Raw genomic sequence first — 18,916 nt, forward strand, 5'->3', positions numbered from 1 at the left:
ACTCGGCAGATGCTCAGTGGTTGGGTAGTATTGTAGGTACTGCTGTCTCGAACAGGCCTGTCACAAATTAAAACCACGAAACCTTCGGGTCGTCTGGAGTTGCCGGTAGTAGGACTATGTTATGCTAGAGTTCTTGGCAAAACAAAGTACCTCGGAAGCCGTGTAACATCAATCGAATAGCATTGCTTGTCTTCTCGAAGTCCAATTCGAGATCTACTTCTACTCTATCAACTGTCATTGTTTCATATAATCAGTTGGAACGTGTATTTGTACTAAGCTTGAACGTTTTCTGGATCTACGCTGGATTGAAACTTTTCTGGAGAATTTCCACCACAACGGCAGTTTATCGTTTTGATAGGAGTTATTGTCAGTGTGCCGCTGAGAGGGCACTCAGACTTGACCAACAGTCTTGACTTGCAGGCGAGACATTGCGTATACAATACCAATCTTCGGCAATATGGTGTACTGTGGAAAGCCCTCGAGGGGCTGCCAGATGTGCCGCACCAGGCGGATCAAGGTAGGGATCGCTTGTATGAGGCCTGTTGACGTCGTAACTGACTGTTGTCTTGCAGTGTGACGAAACCAAGCCTACTTGTAACCAATGTGCGAAATCACGGAGACAATGTCCTGGGTATAAGGACGAGTTTGACCTGGTATTCCGGAATGAAACTCAAGCTACCGAAAGAAGAGCACGAAAGGCGAACAAGAAAGCCCTGCAGAAGATGGGCAAGGACAGCGGAGAAGAATCCAATGGCCCAATCTCGCCCACAGATGCCTTTAGCGATGCGATCAAGTCCCCTTTAGAGCAGGCAATGATCCCGGCGATAGCGATACCAGCCGAGACTCGTGCTGACTGCCATTTTGTCGCGAATTTCATTTTGATGCCGCAAACAGGAAGTACCCGCGGATTCCTAGACTTCCTTCTGCCAATGCTCAAGGCGGAAGGTCCGCAAAGTCACCTACAGCGTGCCTTCAACGCATGCTCGATGGCATTGCTTAACAACTGCGCAGGGGCTAGAAACAAGTATGCAGACAAGGCCCTCAACGAGTACACTCACGCTCTTAACGGCACAAACATGGCACTGAGGGATCCCGAGGCCCAGAAAACGGACTCAACGCTGGCGGCGGTTCTCTTGCTGGGACTTTTTGAGAACTTGACGGCGAAGCAGTTGGGCATGTCAGCATGGGGCTCTCACATCGAGGGTGCAATACAACTTGTGAAGCAGAGAGGCAGAAAACAGCTCAGAACGCGGACCGGACTCCTGCTGTTCATCGCTGTCCGGACACAAATGGTAGGCTAAATCAATCTGAAAGACTGGGCGACGACTAATTCCTTCAGATTATCCACACTCTGACTTCAGGCAAAGCTCCAATCATGGGTGTTGAGTGGTGGATGAACGATGCCGTAAAGGACGAAACGGCGGGCAAGTGTCAGAAGATTATGATCAAGACAGGAGAGCTCCGTGCAGAAGTAACTCGCCTGATGAATTGCATGGCACGCACACCGGAGAACATTGAGATTATGTTGAACATGATCAGAAGGGCACAGATGATGGACCAAGAGGCCGTTCAATGGATGAACAACGTGCCAGACTTTTGGCAGTTCAAAACCGTACACTGGGAAACAAGCGTGCCGAATGGAGACTATGCAAACGCAGAGGTGTACCCTGGCCGGGTTGATCTGTATACCGATTTTTGGATCGCCAGTGTCTGGAATTTGTGCAGAACATCACGTCTGATCAACGCCTCACTCATTGTTCGATGCACTGCATGGGTGTGCTCGCCAGTCGATTATCGTACAACACCAGAATACGCCACCGCGGCCAGGACCTGCGTTGAGACGATCAACGACATCATTGCCTCGGTTCCCTACCACCTTGGATGGCACCTGAAGAGGAAGGAATCCCTGGAGAGAAAGAACCTGGGACAATTTGCTTGCGGAGAGGAAGATGTGCTGAAGGGATTAGCTGGCTACTTCTTGACCTGGCCTTTGGCATGCGTGCATGGCCAAGACTATACGACTGATACTCAACGGACGTGGGTACATGGGCGACTGAGATATATTGGCGACGAACTGGGCGTCAAATATGCTCATATCCTCAGCAAGGTAATAACAGCTGTCTGTACACCGTCTCTCTTCATACTAATGAGCCTTAGATGCAAATTCGCATTCCATCCATGATGATCCACCGAGACGGTCTAATGGCATCTCCTTACGGCTCAGCACAGAACTTTGAGAAGATCCTCAATGCTAGAAACGCTCCTCCCTCAGCTGGCTACTCTATGAACCCTCTCCAACAGCGAGAGGCCATGCAGAAAATGGCCTTCGAACAGCGGCGCTCAGAGCTTTTGTCTAAAGCATCTGGAAATTCTGGCCCATCAACACAATGGGTCGCCAAGAACTGGTTGACAGTACGTAAATTCATTGAGTGGTGTGTGAACCCCACAGGCTAACATCGTCTCCAGCTGCCCGAACAGAACCAGTATCCCAGCATGCAACAATACAAACCAACACAAAGCCAATTACTGGCTAGGCCGGCTGAAAAATGCTAGGTACTCGTTGATTTTGTTGACCATTTTCATGATTTACTTCCAGCAAATGACGTTCGCGTTGATACCACCACCAACATATATAAACGTTCTAGCTCGTTTCGAAGACGATTTGGGGCATGAGTTATGCTTTACACAATGGCGTGTTTGTTCCGATTTTCGAAGACAAAAGGCTCTACATGGGACGGGGGAGGCGTACAGACCATGGTAGTACTTCTATGTGCATGCGTGAAGCCGGTGTGGGGGGCGTATTATGGTGTTTGAGATACCGATATATATACGGAAGGGACGTTTTCAAATCTTTGGGTGGATAGTCAGTTTGGTGTATATTTTTGATTTCTTGTCAGTAGATGGGCGCCGGAGTGCACCGTTCGACTTTCTGGTTGGGTTCTTTTTGTCGGTTCTCGAGGGTATCCCGGCTGGGGATATCCTGAATGTTATCTATATCTCAGTCGAGAGCCACGACAAACGATTATGCACCAAACCGTGTTCTTTCGAGAGACGTCCACGTGCCAATGGTACTTCACTAGATACTCATGACGTTGAGCTCCTCTCCCAACAACCAAGGCTGTAGATTCATTATCTGAGTTGTGCCTCCATGCAGTGCATCTTATCCGAGGTAACGCAAGCATAACAACATTACCAGTCCTCGTACCTATCCTGTTCGTCGCAATGATGTAGACCCCTGTGGGCTGCAACCTGTGCATTTATGCCTTCAAAGGCATCGCAATCTCCAAGAGTTATTGTTCCGTTTGCTCATCCATCCATCCAGCCCTTTCTCACCCCCCCTCGGTTATGCGCCCCTATTTCCTCTTCGTTATGGCGGCGGGTATGTCCTTCCTTAGATTCCACGCCTTGACGACCCAGCTCTGTGTAGCGTCCACGTAGCGCTCCTGCTCGACGTGCTTAACGCCGACGCGCATGCCGTCCTTGGTGAAAACTACGTTCTTCTTGGCCATCTTGTCGCTGTAGGTTTTTTCGACTTTGTTCACGGCGACCCAGATGTGGTATCCGACGAAGGCGGCACCGCCGAGGAAGAGGAGAAGAACCACGAGCGGGATGACCTGGCTGTATACGTGGGGTTCGGGTCAGCGACATATGGAGCTTGGGAAGCACGAGAGCGTCTGGTGGTGGCTCATGGTGGCGATCGGCGCTTACAAGCCTCTGGAGCAAAAAGAGACATGGCAAAAAGACGAGCAACTTGGGGATCACGACGATCGCTTACCTCAAGGTCGAAGGCTTCGGCGCCTCTTTTCTTCCCCAAGCCATGGTTGCGACAAGTGAAAAGCTTTGGCGGGCGGCTATGAATGGTGGTGTTGAGGACTATACAAAGCCTTGGGGATACAAGATCTTGGGATGCGAAGACCTTATGATACGAGCCCTCAAAAGTTGGAAACAGAAGCCCGAGAATACGAGAAGAGGTAGCACTTGCGGTTGGGTCAGGATTGAGACAAACCCAAACACCTCGTGAGACAATGCGATTCTTAACACAAGTCGTACTCGGTACAGCACCACAAACTGCGACAAATGACTTTCACTTGTTCAGGGGTACGGATTACATGACTGCAAGTTTTAGGGGGACTGAGGCGGACCGTCCCAGCGCTAGATGGCCACTATTAGCGCTGTTCTTATGGAGATGGCTCACGTTAGCATGTGCTGAGGGCTTGGAGTGCAGCACCAAAGATTGCGAGACGGGCTGCCTCTGTATGTGCCGTGTTGCCGCTTCATTACTACATGTAGATACTGCACTGTACTGTGGAATACTTGACCAGGTGAGCTTGGCTCGAGCTTGGCTTGAGCTTGTACAACGTCCTAGGATAACTAGCAACATTGCAGGAAGAGAGGAGGGGCGGGGTCGGGACTGGTCACCGGTCGCTGGTCGCTGATCGCGCTGCCGAGGAAGTAGTCTGATAAGATAAGAAAACAGCTTCAGCCTCTCGCGCACCTGGAGCAGATGGCACCAGCTGCCATCTGACAAGTGTCGATTTTTTTGACGTAAGACTCGCCTGGTAGCACTGAGTGCCAAGCTGAAAGCCAGAACAGCCACACTATTCGTTGAATTGTGGACAACTCGCCTTGACGATAAACCCCATACAGTAGTTATTAAGGCTCAAGGAGTACCTAGGGAAGACACGTTCAATTTAAAGGTTGGGCGTATTCCTTTCCCGTTTCGTAGACGTACCTCGCCATAAGATAAAAATAAAACCGACTGACTGCGACTGCCTCCTCCAAACGAGACAGGCAGCAAATTAAGTTTGTCCAGTGTCTGGAATTCAATTCTGGCCTCGACTTTGAGCAGCACACCAGCTACAGATACACATACAGATACAGTAGAGGCCACACTTCCAACTCCCAATAGAGCTAGCATCCCACTTCCACCTTCTAACGTTAGCTCCTCACCGACGACATCCAGGACGCCGCATCTCCCACATAAACCTCTCCTTTCCCGTGCTCTTGCAGCTTCCTCGGAACCACAACCTACTTCCTGACCATACGACATCTCCCTTGATTGCATCGGGCGACGCTGGTCACAGTTTAATTGCGCCAAAATGGCTGACCAAGGCTACGGCCAATTCCCCCAGCAGCAGTACGGCCAACAACCCCCGTATCCTGATCCTGATGCCGCCTCTGCTGGCACTCCTCCCCCACAGGCCGCACAACAACCCCTCGAGGGAGCAGCAGGAAAGAAGAAGAAGCGAGGCTATGCGACACAGGCCTTCGAATTCGGCGCCGGTGGTAACGCCGCCGCAGGAGGTCAGGCTCCCGGCGGCATCCCTCCCCCGCCAGGTGCAGGTGTGCCCGCAGCTGCGGGTTACCCAGGCCAACAAGACTTTCAAGCAGGATACCCAGCATCTACGGCTCCAGCATATGGCGGCGCCCCCGCCCCCGCAGCCTATGGCGCTCCAGGAGCCAGTCCTGCCGCACCCGGAATAGGAGGCTACCAGGCCCCCGATGCTTATTATCAAGGCGCCGGAGCCCCTGGAGCTCCTCAGGGCGTGTCTGGAATCACTGCAGGTATGGCAGGCATGAATATGGGAGCTCAGCCGGGACAGCAGCAGCAGCAGCAGCAGCAGTCCGGCCAGCAAGCCCGTGTTGCGCTGAACCAGCTATACCCTACCGACCTACTCAACCAGCCTTTCAACGTATCCGAGTTGGACCTGCCACCACCTCCCTGCATTCTCCCACCCAACGTAAGTTCTTCGACCTCGGAACAGGTCTCAGAGTGTCCAACTGACCTGTTTTCCAATATAGTCTAGCGTTACTCAGTCGCCGGATGCCAACTGCCCGCCGAGATACATGCGGTCCACACTCAACGCAATTCCCACCCAGAACTCCCTTCTGAAGAAGTCGAAGCTTCCCTTCGCTCTCGTCATCCAACCCTACGCTGCCCTCCACGATATCGACGATGCCGTCCCCGTTGTTCAGGACCAGGTCATTGCCCGTTGCCGGAGATGCAGGACGTACATCAACCCCTATGTTATCTTCTTAGACCAGGGCCACAGATGGCGCTGCAACATGTGTAATCTCACGAACGATGTACCGCAAGCCTTCGACTGGGATGCCGCCGCGCAGAAGAGTGTCAACCGCTGGGATCGCCCCGAGCTGAACCATGCTGTTGTTGAGTTTGTCGCACCCCAGGAGTACATGGTCCGCCCACCTCAGCCTTTGGTCTACCTATTCCTCTTCGACGTCAGCTATGCTGCTGTTTCGACCGGTCTGCTTGCTACTAGCGCACGTACCATCCTTGACAGCCTAAACAGAATACCCAATGCCGACCGCCGAACTCGCCTGGGATTTATTGCAGTCGACTCCAGTCTGCATTACTTCTCCGTTCCCAAGGATAGCGATGAGAATATCGAAACTAGCATGTTAGTCGTCAGCGACTTGGAGGAGCCATTCTTGCCGGTTCCTCAGGATCTTCTGGTCCCTCTCACTGAGAGCAGGGTCAGCATCGAGAACTTCCTTAACAAGCTCCCCGAAATGTTCCAGAACAACCAGAACAACGGATCGTGCATGGGGTCCGCGTTGAGGGCTGGACATAAACTCATCTCCCCCCTGGGTGGTAAGATTGTGGTTCTCAGCGCCTCCTTGCCGAATATGGGCGATGGCAAGTTGGAAATGAGAGAAGACAAGAAGCTGCTCGGCACCTCGAAGGAGAACGCCCTGCTCCAAACCGGCAATAGTTTTTACAAGTCATTCGCTGTCGAATGTTCCAAGAACCAAGTTTCTATCGATATGTTCCTCTTCTCTAGCCAATACCAAGACGTGGCGTCACTCAGCAACCTGCCCCGTTACACTGGTGGTCAGACATGGTTCTACCCGGGCTGGAATGCAGGGCGCCCAGAGGACGCGATAAAGTTTGCTCGTGAGTTCAGCGACTTCCTATCGTCTGAGATCGGTCTGGAGGCCGTTCTCAGGGTGCGCGCAACCACTGGTCTGCGCATGAGCACGTTCTACGGCAATTTCTTCAACCGAAGCTCAGATCTCTGTGCTTTCCCGGCTTTCCCTCGTGACCAGTGCTACGTTGTGGAGGTGGCCATCGATGAGACCCTTCAAAAGAACTACGTGTGTCTGCAAGCTGGTGTGTTGTACACTACTTGCAACGGCGAGAGGCGCATTCGTGTCATGACACTGGCCATCCCAACAACTACCAACCTCGCGGACATCTACGCCTCCGCCGACCAATGCGCCATAACGACTTATTTCAGTCACAAGGCGGTCGAACGCGCGCTTAGCTCTGGACTGGATGCTGCTCGGGATGCCTTGCAAAGCAAACTCATTGAGCTCCTGCAAACCTTCAAGAAGGAGCTCGGCGGTGGAAGCATGGGTGGCGGTTTACAATTCCCTGCCAACCTACGTGGTCTTCCTGTACTCTTCCTCGGCCTGATCAAGAACGTCGGTCTGAGGAAGTCAGCACAGATCCCGTCGGATCTCCGTTCCGCTGCCCTCGCCCAGCTATCTACGCTTCCCCTCCCGCTCCTCATGCGGTACATCTACCCTAGGCTCTATTCTTTACACGATATGCCGGACAACGCAGGGGTGCCGGATCCCGAGACTAGTCAGATCGTGCTCCCACCCCCGTTGAACCTCTCGTCAGAACGATTTGTCAGTTATGGTTTGTACCTGATCGACGACGGACAGACACAGTTCATTTGGATCGGAAGAGACGCTGTTCCTCAACTACTTCAAGATGTCTTTGGTATTGCAGACAGGACACAGCTGAGAGTAGGCAAGGGATCCATCGCCGAGCTGGACAACGATTTCAACGAACGGGTTCGGGCTGTCATTCAGAAGAGTAGAGATCATCTGTCTCTTGGCGTGGGTAGTATCATCGTGCCGCATCTATATATCGTACGGGAAGATGGAGAGCCAAGCCTGAAGCTCTGGGCTCAGACACTGCTGGTAGAGGATCGGGCGGATCAAGGCATGAGCTTCGGCCAATGGATGGGCAGCTTGAGAGAAAAGGTGAGCAGTTGATGAGGTCCCAGAGGAGACATGTTATGACAAGATGATTCTGATAGTTGTGAAAACAGGTGGTGCAGTAATGATATCTACAGGACCTGGCTATGAGGGGCTCTGGGGGTGTAGACGGTGGCGTAGTTCTAAGCCGGACTAACAAATGTGAAACGAAATGAAATCAAACAGCATTACCCTAGACAAGAGCTACAATCGGCCACATGTGAACAAAAAGCTATGAGCTTGACTGGAGAACATCCATATCAGTGTGTTGAAGTCTTAGAACATGGTCGGGGGATCAAGAAGCATGGATTGACTACAGGTCCGAACGGGGATTATATCATGCTGGACTAAGTTACATATTGGATCGTAGGCATACTGTGTATGCAGAGCGATAAACGCCGGGGTTTTACGAATTCTCACATCAAGGATGAGAGAAACATATATATTACGACATGCAGCTGGCAGAACGTCTCGACGAGCCGGATACAATGAAGACATCGGTCACAAACTCATACATACAGTAGCGCAAGTTGGTTGTTGCAAAGGCTCCATATTAGCGCATTTCACCATGGCCAGGATGCTGACCAGTAATGAAACAAGAAGTGTGAAACACACGCGCCCACTTGGAGCATTGAGCATTGGGCGCCTACGGGCGGCGCTAATTGGAGATTGGAAGCGTTGCTCGGATCTTTGTGGCCCCTAGAGGTGGTGTGAAGGCGGTTGATGAAGCAGAAGCCTCGGGGGCACGACTCTTTTGCATATCATGCCTGTCAATGCAGATGACGAAGAACCATGAACTTCCACATTTAGAACGGACGAAGCTGTCCTCAACCCAGGTCCTCTCACGTAGTCGTCGTGATTTTGGGGATTCTTTTCCACATACTTACAGTAACCCAGTTGATTAGTAGCCTTGGAGGCCTTGAATAGACACTGGGAGCAAATCCCTGCTAGCGGCTAGCACAAGCGTTAATCGAATGGTGGCGTCGTCGATAGGTGACCCTTACCACATGCATGTACCCCGCCAAAGGTCGACTTCACATGAATCGGTTACCTATCATGTCGCCATCGCGAGTCGGAATACAGTTGGCGCTTCACTTGGGCCTTGTTGGTAAAAATACGTTTCCAAGATTAAACATACCACGTGGGACAGAGACAGCATAATTCCAAATGACGGCTGGCGACCTGGACGGGACTGCTGGCTGGAAGAGGGGAGGCTCTCCCAGGTCCACTCGAATAGCCTTAATCTTGAGACTCGAACAAACCCTTGTCTCATCTTTATCCTCAGCTTCGAGCTTCTCAGGTTCAGGTTCAGGTTCAGGTTCAGGTTTAGGGTCACACGCTGGGATTTTAGACTTCCGTCCGCTCGCGGGTGTCTCCGCTGCCGCTGCTACCGTCTTGACCCCATGAATTGAGGCCAGGTCTGAAGCGAACTCCAGCATCTAGTGCCTGTCTCAAGTCGTGATGGTTGCCATCGTCCTGGCCGTGTTTCTTGTGACTGGGAAGCGCGGGCGTGTCTATCTGCGGTCCAATGATATATTTGTATACTAGTACTTGCATACGGCAGGTCGAGGTGGACTTGTTGACGGGGAACATAATCGATAGGGACAGTTGTAATATATTCGTCAGAGGGGGGGGGAAGACTGCGCATACCTTTGGTGATTATATGTATTCCAACCTAGACGTCGGGACGGCCATGTATATATTTAAGAACGAGATGCATTATTACTTATCCAGTGGCACAGATCGTTTTGGTGATAGCTCGTCAGACTGGTCGACTGGGCACTGGAGTATCCAATTTATTTGTTCGCTTGAGGGAAGCCGACTGCATCTGCGATTGGCCTACCCTTTGGAACTGTTGCTCGGTTCTCGACCTAGCATTTTTCTACTGCGACACTCCTGAGAGCTGGTGCCCCTCAATATCCACAATCGCACCCTGTCGCTGTCGCCGTCCACGTTCTCGTCCAGGTTGACCTGCGCAAGCTTGTGTTGCTTGTGTGCTGTGTGTGCTTGCTTGTAATCCGGACATGTTGGAGCTGCACACACTGCAACTGCGCGTTGCTCTGCTCACGCACACACCACGCACACACACACCCCCCCTTCAGCCCAAGTCCGTTCCCCGTCCCGCATTTCCCATTTGAACCCCATTTACACGACAATTGAACCAGAACTGCACACTTACCATTCTTCATTGTTGTCTTGCGGTACCATTGTCTGATCCGATTTGTCCTGATTGTTCTGGTTTACGCGACTGCAATACTAGATCTTCGCATCCGGACGAACATCCCATCTCGTCCCATACCCATCTCATCTCTTCCCTCCTGCAACGCTGCTACCTTCTGCGGGGCAATCACTCATCGAGCCGGTCACAAATCAAGGTGAGCACCTAGTATTTCCCATTACCCCTCACGAAGATCATACAGAAACCCAGCACAAGCACAAGCACAAGCACATGGCCTTGACAATTCAGACGAGATGTCCCTCCTCATCCAAGTATCCGTGTCGTAACAGATACTCGGCGCCTCTCCCTACGCTCGGAGCCAGGGACCAAGACCGGACGAGGACGTCTGCGAGTCCCGTCCACAGCTCAACCCCGGATGCAGCTTGGTCGAGCTCTGGGACGAGCAGCGCGACCAATGGCCCTCTGACGGCCGACGGAGCAGCCAGCTTGGATCTTCTATAGAGATTCTGGAAGTTGCCACTGTCATTTCCTGTGGAGAATCCTGGCACGCTCTCAGACAAGGAAGCCTCAGGTCTTACACGGCTCTGCCCCATCAAAGCGGGCTCGGGTCTGCAACGCTCGCCCGTATAGCCAGTTGCACAGACGCGCCTCGGGTATCTAGAGTTCGCAGAAGCCGCCTAGTTGGCTGTTAGACATCTGACGCAAGCGCCGGCTGCCAACTGATCGCCTGTCCGGTTTTGCAGCACCCCGCCTATCCATCTGTCACGTTCACTGCTCTCGTCCTGCCTCGGGTTTCTTTGTTCCTCCCTATTTTCTTTTTGTCGACACATCCCGACTAATCATTGCCCTTTCTCAAGTCCAGACTACCCATAATAACTGAGTACCTAGCTCAGCTGGACGATTCTCTCAAACAAAGGACGACGCATCGCTTGATTATTGTCAGCAGCTTTGTCGATATCGTGCTCTTGGACGCCGACCGACCGACAACAAAACCACAGCGCTGATACTGCAAAACCTCTGGCATTTTTGGGCAGGCCCGAGCGGAGTGTTTAGAGTATCTCTATTGTCCGAGTTTCACCGTTCGTCCACGACAATACAGACCTGAGCAGGAGCTGTTGTGGGACTTGGCAACTAAGCTTCGGCACCAAGACGACATTCGTATAGGCACCAGGTGAACCCTCATATACTCGGCCACAGTCTCGACCTTGGACATTCAGTTCCTGACAAATCCGGAAAGATTTGTCTCCATCTTCATCCGGACTCACCTATTGCGTCCGGTTACAGAGCTCTGTTTTACGGACCGTTTCCCACTTTATTACGCATAGGTCATCATGTCGCGAGCCCAGGCCCCTAACCCTGCGGGGTCTCGTAAGATCTCCTTTAACGTCAGTGAGCAGTACGACATTCAAGATGTCGTTGGTGAGGGTGCCTACGGTGTTGTCTGGTAAGCAAAATAACCCGCCTCAAAAACCTGTATACTGACCTGCGTCAAGTTCGGCAATCCACAAGCCCTCTGGCCAAAAGGTGGCCATCAAGAAGATCACGCCCTTCGACCACTCCATGTTCTGTCTGAGAACACTGCGCGAGATGAAGCTTCTCCGATACTTCAACCACGAGAACATCATCTCCATTCTCGACATCCAAAAGCCCCGCAACTACGAGACCTTCCAGGAGGTCTACCTGATTCAAGAACTCATGGAGACGGATATGCACAGAGTCATTCGCACGCAAGATCTCTCGGATGATCACTGCCAATACTTCATCTACCAGACACTGCGCGCCCTCAAGGCTATGCACTCGGCAAACGTGCTGCACAGAGACTTGAAGCCCAGCAATCTCCTCTTGAACGCTAACTGTGACCTCAAGGTTTGTGATTTCGGCTTGGCACGATCTGCTGCTTCTCAGGAGGACAACTCGGGCTTCATGACCGAATATGTTGCCACCCGTTGGTACCGTGCCCCCGAGATCATGTTGACCTTCAAGGAGTATACAAAGGCTATCGATGTCTGGAGTGTTGGATGCATTCTGGCCGAGATGCTTAGTGGGAAGCCTTTGTTCCCCGGAAAGGACTGTACGTAATTTGCTTTTGTTTCTGCCTGTGGGAATACCTGCTGACACACTACATAGACCACCACCAGCTTACGCTCATCCTGGACGTTCTTGGTACGCCGACTATGGAGGACTACTACGGCATCAAGTCGCGCCGTGCTCGCGAGTATATCCGCTCTCTGCCCTTCAAGAAGAAGGTGCCTCTTCGAACCTTGTTCCCTAAGACCTCTGATCTGGCCTTGGATCTGCTGGAGAAGCTGTTGGCATTCAACCCTGTCAAGCGAATCACTGTGGAGGAGGCGCTGAAGCACCCTTACCTCGAGCCCTACCATGACCCTGAGGACGAGCCCACCGCTCCCCCGATCCCTGAAGAATTCTTCGACTTTGACAAGCACAAGGACAACCTGAGCAAGGAGCAACTGAAGCAGCTCATCTACCAGGAGATCATGCGATAAAATGCCGACGGCCTCTGAGAGGTTCACATTGGCAACGGTATCAATAGAGCCGCTCGCAATTGGGCCATGATATGGATCATGGCTCGGAGAGTGGTACAACTAGGAGTCGCAAGCCACATTGATGATTTTGGGTTTGGCATAGCGAAGACAGACATGCGAGCATGCAAAAATCCTGTTGCAAAGCATTGTAACAAGATGAATAACTAATCAAGGTCAAGGTCAAGGTTAAGTTACTAGCACCTGGCCTAGAAGAATAACGGACAAAAAAATGAAGTAGGCTTGGGGCATGCCTATTGCCGAGGGGCATAAAGGAAGAGTGAAGTCGAGGAATCTTTGGACAACAATACCCATGGCTCTTTGGAGAGGGTTGGATGGACAGATGAAGGATGGATATCTTCTTGTCTCCTTTTTTCCTCGCAAATGTCTAGGTGTTTTTTTACACGAATATCCACGAGGAAATGGATGGGATGTCTCTTCTCTAGAGTAAGCTTACATGAATGACGATGTGATTTGCATCTTAACGAAAATAAGAAAAAAAGTGAAGGCCTCATAGTGAAATGATTGTGGCTTTCGGCACCAAGCATCCTTGGTGACGTTCCTAGCTACTGCGCATGACTCCAGGCGGCATTATGAATGTCATGATACGTCACCCAGCTTTCATGACTACCTAGGTATGGGCTGCCATTGCAATGAAAGGGACTTACTACTATACATGGTTCGCCCGGTTTATATGACCACAGTCCCGCGCGAATCATACAAACTTCCGGGGGCTTGAAAGCTTGCAAACCAAGGCAGACTGCAAACGATAGCCTAGAGTGCGACAACACAGTTGAGAGTCACGAGGCTGATGTGATTGTAGCGAGAGCCCACGGGCCAGTTACAGCATGTAATGTAGCAGTGTTCACGAGTTAAAGTATAGAGCAAAAGTTTTCTATAACATTTGTTACCAATCATTCCAACCTAGATCGTGGCCGCCCGCGGCAGCGTTGGTTGCCTTACTACTCATCTTTCAGACAAGTTCTCGCCTTTCTCTCCTTCTGTACTTCCTCGTAGCTTTCGTGGAGACTCATAAACATGACTTTATCCTGCAGATGGAGGCTGTCGAGATTATTCTGTTGGATGTCGAAAAGGCCGCTCGTGCGATCAACTCCTGGCCGGAAGACGATTGCGTCTTCCTTGTCTGTTTTCTTCCACACACGTTTCACCTCAGACGCACGCTGTGACCACCAGTCCTTCTCGGCGACGACCTCCAAGGTGCCTCTGAACGTAGGTGGTGGTCCAGGCTTCGGGGTCATCCCGGGAAGCACAGTCCGTTTCAGCAGCAGGCCAACTTGGAGCATGCGGGCGATACCGGTGCTTTGGGCCGGATTCTCTTCGAGATCCCACCGCGCCGTGTCGTGGCCACCTGTTTCACGTTCGTTCACCCGCTTAGCTCCTGTGACCTCGGTATGGAAGTCGCGGTCCTGCGTCTGCTTCATCGAATACTCGCCGCCGCCGCCCGCCGTGGCAGGGCCGGCCGAGGCACCCACTTCGCCCTTCCCCGTCACGCTCCTCTCGTCTGTTCGCTTGGTTGGGGTGAGCGACCAGGTCCCCATGGGTGCGATCTTCGTCACTTCCACGTCCACCGCCGGATCGTCGCTCGTAAAAGTCCAGGTAATCTGGGCGCGCTTGAAGCGCCGCTCGTGCGAGGGAAGAAAGTAGAAGCTGGCGACGACGAGAGTCGCGCTTTCGCCTCCTTCGCTCGCAGTCCCATGCGCCACGTCGAGAAGGTCGGCCAGGACTTGGAACTTGTCCCCGCGGTTGATCATCACCGGCCGGTTGATCTCCCCCGGCTTGTTGGCCATGCGCACGCGGTAGAAGCCGCCCTGGCCGTCACCGTCGAGGTCGAACACGAAGCTGTCGGGAGCCGCCTTGGAAGACATGATTGATGTCGCCCGCAATGCGTGTGTTCGGCGTGATCAGCTCCTAAGGCCCCGATGAGAAGCAGCCTCGCGAGGATACAGTAGCAATGTGACGAGAGCGGATTTGGCAGATAGGAAACATGCCTGTCGGCTGAAATGCAGGACGATACCAAGCATGGCGCCACACATAATGCTGGGTGTGGTACACCATCTTCTGCAGAAATCCATGCATGTTAATGCACACTGTCTTGTCGACTCGATGGGGAAGGCTGCGTGTGGGAGGTAAGACTGACCGAGGCTTGCAAGCCTTCTGGCTGGGTCACCGACACCCAACCCCTGTCAATTCGGGGGCCACGAGAGAGATGATCGGGAGCTGGAGGATGAAGAGGCTGTATTGGCCCCCATTGCAACCGCCTCCTTGATGCGCTCCTCTTTGTCGCAGATTTACCAGCATCATCTCGTTTCTTTAACCTCCGCTTGTCTTTTTTTGTCACCGTTCATTCAGATAACCTCAAAGCGCCATTCGTTGTACCATTCGCTGCACCATTCGCTGCACCATTCGCTCTGCCTCATAATACGACCTTGAGCATTTTGGAAATGGCGAGCTCAATGGATGCTCAGATAGACCAACTTTCAAAAGGAAAAGATACACACGGCGGAAACGGCAACGAAATCCATGACGATGATGACGATGATGATGCTGATGACTACCCACCTGATAGCAAGATCCAGGATTTGTTCGAGTGTGTCCTAAATGACTTGGTCAACGACGAGAGATTCATTCTGTCGTTCTTTTCTGACCTGACTAACAACGAAAAATCATATACTTTCTCCAATGACCGCAGTTTTGACCCCAAGCTCGCATTTTACGCTACATCTAAATCTCATAATATTCTCCATCATTTCATCCAAAATTTTATACGATTAAAACCCGAGAAGGCTATAGTGAGCAGATTCGTCAATTTCATCGGGCTTCTCCTGAAGCGCTTCCCTGACCTGCTGCTCGATGGGTTGAAAGATGATAACAGCCCGCTCGATGAGGCAGTTTCAGGAGATGATTGTCTTGAGATTATTCAAGCGATGTGTGAGCATGGAATGGAGAGAGCAGAAAATAGATATCCGAATGGGGACCAGAACGGAACTACGATTACACATGATGTAGCTGCAGCTGATTCCGGCAAAGTGGGAATAAATGAGGGCGAGCATGAAATATCTCCCAGGGTTGCTTGGTCCAAACTCGTCAAGATAAACCGGGACACATGTCTGCATAAGGCGATCAAAAAGAAGAAGAACGATTATGCGCATTATCTTCTTGCCAAGATCGAACACGGCGGCGCTGTGGACAAGATTCTGAGCCATTTCGGTCAAGACGGCCTCACACCCCTTCATCTGGCAGTGGACTTTTCAAGATGCTATCAAGATCAGGTGGAACTTGTCGAGAAGCTCATTGATCTATACCCCAAAGCGCTTACGCTAAAGTCCGGCCCCTATTTCCAGAACCAACAAGTAAGCATTGCAGGCACAAACAAAAAATATGCACAAAGCAACAACGGCCGTGGGGATCGGGATTCTGTAGCAGAGTTGAAGGAGAATCTGTCCCCATACCGGTACTTTATGGACACAAGGGAACGGGAAGAGAACTGTGCCCTTGAACCGCCAGGAAGACTAAGAAAAGAACAACTCAGATCACGCACCAAGATAAGAGGCAATGCAGAGGACGGAAGAAGGATAGAGGAGCTTTTGAGACTCAGCTGTATGCGCCACTATGGTCGTGATCGCACAACAATTACAGATCTCTTACCTCTATCGCTTGTACGTTGTCTTGAGGAGCAAGAGGACTCGCTCCGGAACGCTCCATATTCTTTTTGCTAACTTCGTACCAGGGCCAGATTCATTTCGACCTTAACCCGCGGACAGAAGTGTCGCAAGAACTTCTGAACTATATAGCCAAGTCAGCAGTCATGAGATTTGAACCATACCTGCAGTACGTGGGCGTACCAAATGTGCGGGTAGTGAACGTGAGGATGGAGAGGCTAGAGGCGGAGTCCTGGTGGGAATCGCACAGTCGCAAAGATTACGTCTACATCTTCGAATGGTTAAGGACGACGATGAAGGTCAAGAGGATTCTCAAGATCGTTGTCGAAGACGACCCCAACAATGTCCACAGCGACGAGGCAATCGAACGAGCCGTTGCAAGCTTTGATATCGAGGAGTGGGATTGGATGAAATTGGATATGTGTAGCGACACTATTCTGGCAGCGGCCCGAAATGTTCGTGACTTGTCCCTATACTGGAGTGGTAACAGGGCTATCCTTAAGAGCTGGGCCGCGTCAGATGGGCTTGTTCTACTCAAAGAGGTATGCCGGGGAGACTCTATGATCTTGGCAATAGAACTGAAGGCTTGCTGACCGTCTTTAGTTACGAAAAATACGGATCATGATGCCAGAGGTGCGACAGTGCCGACAATACTAACGTTAACGAGAATTTGTTGTTGACGATCTGCAGTCTATTGAGTCCCACGACAGAACGGACAACACTATATCAAAATTCAAGAGCAACTTGGAAATGTCCTGGGTCAAATGCTGGGCTGATGAAATACCTTATCGAAAGCCACCACATATTGACATTCAGCCTGTTTTCACGCAAACATATATGGCCAAGAAACTCTCGGAAACGGAGAGAGAAGAAAAAGGGCGCAAGCAAGTCAACCCCCATCCCAAAACCTTCAGCACAACTCATACACTCTCTCACCACTAACACCATTTGTCCCACAGAGAGAAATGGCTCAAATGCATGGAAAACTTCTCTCAAATTCTGAAGAAGTGGACCAACAATTGGCTAGGTATTAAAGGGAACGTGTGGACGGATGAATATGCGATCAAGGTTGCCATCATTGACGACGGCCTAGACATCGACAGAGACGACATAGGTAGAAATGTTGCTCTTGGCGAGACCTTTTATGATAACAAGGGCCATTGGCCGGGTTTCTACCAGAGCGCGTACGGGCACGGCACCCTCATGGCCAACCAGATACGCCAGATATGCCCCAAGGTTCAACTGTACGTCGCGAAGTTAAACGAGGTCTGGAGCGACGGGAAACCACAGATAACGGCAAAATCTGCAGCTCAGGTACGATTCTTCCTCTGTCACACATGAATCACCTCCAAATACTGAAATCTGAACTGGGCCCGCAGGCAATAGACTGGGCTCGCAATAATGAAGTGGACATAATTTCCATGAGTTGGTCAATTCAAACTCCCGAGGAGGTAGACCTATTGGAGACGGCCGTGAAAAAGGCTCTTGATGATGAAATCCTTCTCTTTTGCGCATCGAACGACCAGGGCAACACAGGAGAGATTCCGTATCCTGCGCGGATCAAACCGGAAAAGATATTCAAAATCGGATCGGCCACGGCGCTTGGTTTTCCAGAGGCCAAGGTACAGAAGTGCGTCGACTTTATAGCACCGGGTTCCGAATTCGTGAAGCGGGCAGCGCATGAGGATGATCAAGGCTTCGCAGAGCCGCGGGCCGGTTCATCGATAGCAACAGCTCGGTGCGCAGGCTTGGCCGCAGTTATCCTCCAGTGCATCGTACTGTACCAGAAATCCTATGACAAAAAGCGTGTGCGCAGCCACAAATACATGAAGGCCATGTTGGAGGAGCTGGTCGACAAGACGGATAGCCACCACTACCTCAAGGTATGGAAGGTCTTCGAGACGGCCCTAGATAATGCAAAGCTCGACAAGGATTTCGAATGGAATGTCATATGCAAAGTTGCGGGCGTCTTCTTGGGGAAGATTCCCTGGTTACCACAATCGACCGCTCAGCCAGGCAACGCAGGTGGTACATAATGTCGAATGGAATAGAGGCTCATATTCATGACTATGCTGCGAGTAATTCACCACGAGTAATCTCCTCATAGCTGAAATATCTGATTGTTCTCAACTTAAGTCAGACTGTATAGCCACATATTCACAAAATACACCATGAAACCTAGGAAGGCAAATTTCAGAACATCTAAGAAACGATTCAGGTTTCATCTTCTTGCCATTCAACACTCTCTATGACAGATAAAGAGTGCAGAGTGTCTTCTTTTGTCCTTGTAGATGTAATAGAACCGCGCAAGTACTTCTGACTCTAATGATGCCAAAGGAATTCACCTGAGGGCCCACCTAGGATATCTATTTAGGTAGTCTTCACCAGGAATAGAGCATGGCTTTATTCCTTGTCCATTTCGCAAATACCATCAGATAGACCTATTGTTGATATTATTCGTGTTACGTGTCCATCAGGCTTATCAACCCCAAAAGCCGAGGCTGCTA

The 18,916-nt window shown here is 51.3% G+C and overlaps 6 protein-coding genes across 6 annotated transcripts; 4 read left to right on the plus strand and 2 right to left on the minus strand.

Moving 5' to 3' along the window:
• Nucleotides 1–457: 457 nt before the first annotated feature.
• Nucleotides 458–2,454, plus strand: BKA67DRAFT_516869 (uncharacterized protein; the record flags this gene model as incomplete). Its single annotated transcript, XM_046097854.1, has 4 exons — nt 458–517; nt 573–1,292; nt 1,340–2,107; nt 2,158–2,454. The coding sequence occupies 4 exons, from the start codon at nt 458–460 to the stop codon at nt 2,452–2,454; spliced, it is 1,845 nt and encodes a 614-aa protein (XP_045958033.1).
• Nucleotides 2,455–3,238: 784 nt separating this feature from the next.
• Nucleotides 3,239–3,922, minus strand: BKA67DRAFT_259983 (uncharacterized protein). The gene is made up of 2 exons (XM_046095808.1): nt 3,776–3,922; nt 3,239–3,618 (listed from the first exon to the last, which is right to left on the minus strand). The coding sequence occupies exons 1-2, from the start codon at nt 3,817–3,819 to the stop codon at nt 3,354–3,356; spliced, it is 309 nt and encodes a 102-aa protein (XP_045958034.1). The 5' UTR covers nt 3,820–3,922; the 3' UTR covers nt 3,239–3,353.
• Nucleotides 3,923–5,099: 1,177 nt separating this feature from the next.
• Nucleotides 5,100–8,028, plus strand: BKA67DRAFT_516672 (COPII component protein; the record flags this gene model as incomplete). Its single annotated transcript, XM_046097837.1, has 2 exons — nt 5,100–5,741; nt 5,803–8,028. The coding sequence occupies 2 exons, from the start codon at nt 5,100–5,102 to the stop codon at nt 8,026–8,028; spliced, it is 2,868 nt and encodes a 955-aa protein (XP_045958035.1).
• A 3,492-nt stretch (nt 8,029–11,520) lies between these two features.
• On the plus strand, nt 11,521–12,693 carry BKA67DRAFT_518237 (mitogen activated protein kinase; the record flags this gene model as incomplete). The annotated part of the gene is made up of 3 exons (XM_046097990.1): nt 11,521–11,633; nt 11,683–12,260; nt 12,317–12,693. 3 exons carry the CDS (start codon nt 11,521–11,523, stop codon nt 12,691–12,693), a joined length of 1,068 nt encoding a protein of 355 aa, XP_045958036.1.
• A 998-nt stretch (nt 12,694–13,691) lies between these two features.
• Nucleotides 13,692–14,615, minus strand: BKA67DRAFT_658109 (uncharacterized protein; the record flags this gene model as incomplete). Its single annotated transcript, XM_046107225.1, has 1 exon — nt 13,692–14,615. The coding sequence occupies one exon, from the start codon at nt 14,613–14,615 to the stop codon at nt 13,692–13,694; it is 924 nt and encodes a 307-aa protein (XP_045958037.1).
• A 489-nt stretch (nt 14,616–15,104) lies between these two features.
• Nucleotides 15,105–18,851, plus strand: BKA67DRAFT_260287 (uncharacterized protein). The gene is made up of 6 exons (XM_046095809.1): nt 15,105–16,406; nt 16,478–16,951; nt 17,013–17,042; nt 17,100–17,293; nt 17,369–17,723; nt 17,789–18,851. The coding sequence occupies exons 1-6, from the start codon at nt 15,192–15,194 to the stop codon at nt 18,443–18,445; spliced, it is 2,925 nt and encodes a 974-aa protein (XP_045958038.1). The 5' UTR covers nt 15,105–15,191; the 3' UTR covers nt 18,446–18,851.
• The last annotated feature ends 65 nt before the right edge of the window (nt 18,852–18,916 follow it).

The sequence above is a fragment of the Truncatella angustata genome (genome assembly GCF_020726525.1).
Source record: "Truncatella angustata strain MPI-SDFR-AT-0073 chromosome Unknown BKA67scaffold_4, whole genome shotgun sequence".
Taxonomy (NCBI): Eukaryota; Fungi; Ascomycota; class Sordariomycetes; order Amphisphaeriales; family Sporocadaceae; genus Truncatella; species Truncatella angustata.

Bases quoted from the DNA above. Each gene is read 5' to 3' on its own strand.
- BKA67DRAFT_259983 (XM_046095808.1), bottom strand. From the start codon at position 3,819: ATGGCTTGGGGAAGAAAAGAGGCGCCGAAGCCTTCGACCTTGAG. The intron at 3,619-3,775 runs GTAAGCGATCGT...CCACGTATACAG, and splicing joins CCGAAGCCTTCGACCTTGAG to CCAGGTCATCCCGCTCGTGG.
- BKA67DRAFT_260287 (XM_046095809.1), top strand. From the start codon at position 15,192: ATGGCGAGCTCAATGGATGCTCAGATAGACCAACTTTCAAAAGGAAAA. The intron at 17,043-17,099 runs GTGCGACAGTGC...GACGATCTGCAG, and splicing joins TACGGATCATGATGCCAGAG to TCTATTGAGTCCCACGACAG. The intron at 17,724-17,788 runs GTACGATTCTTC...CTGGGCCCGCAG, and splicing joins CGGCAAAATCTGCAGCTCAG to GCAATAGACTGGGCTCGCAA.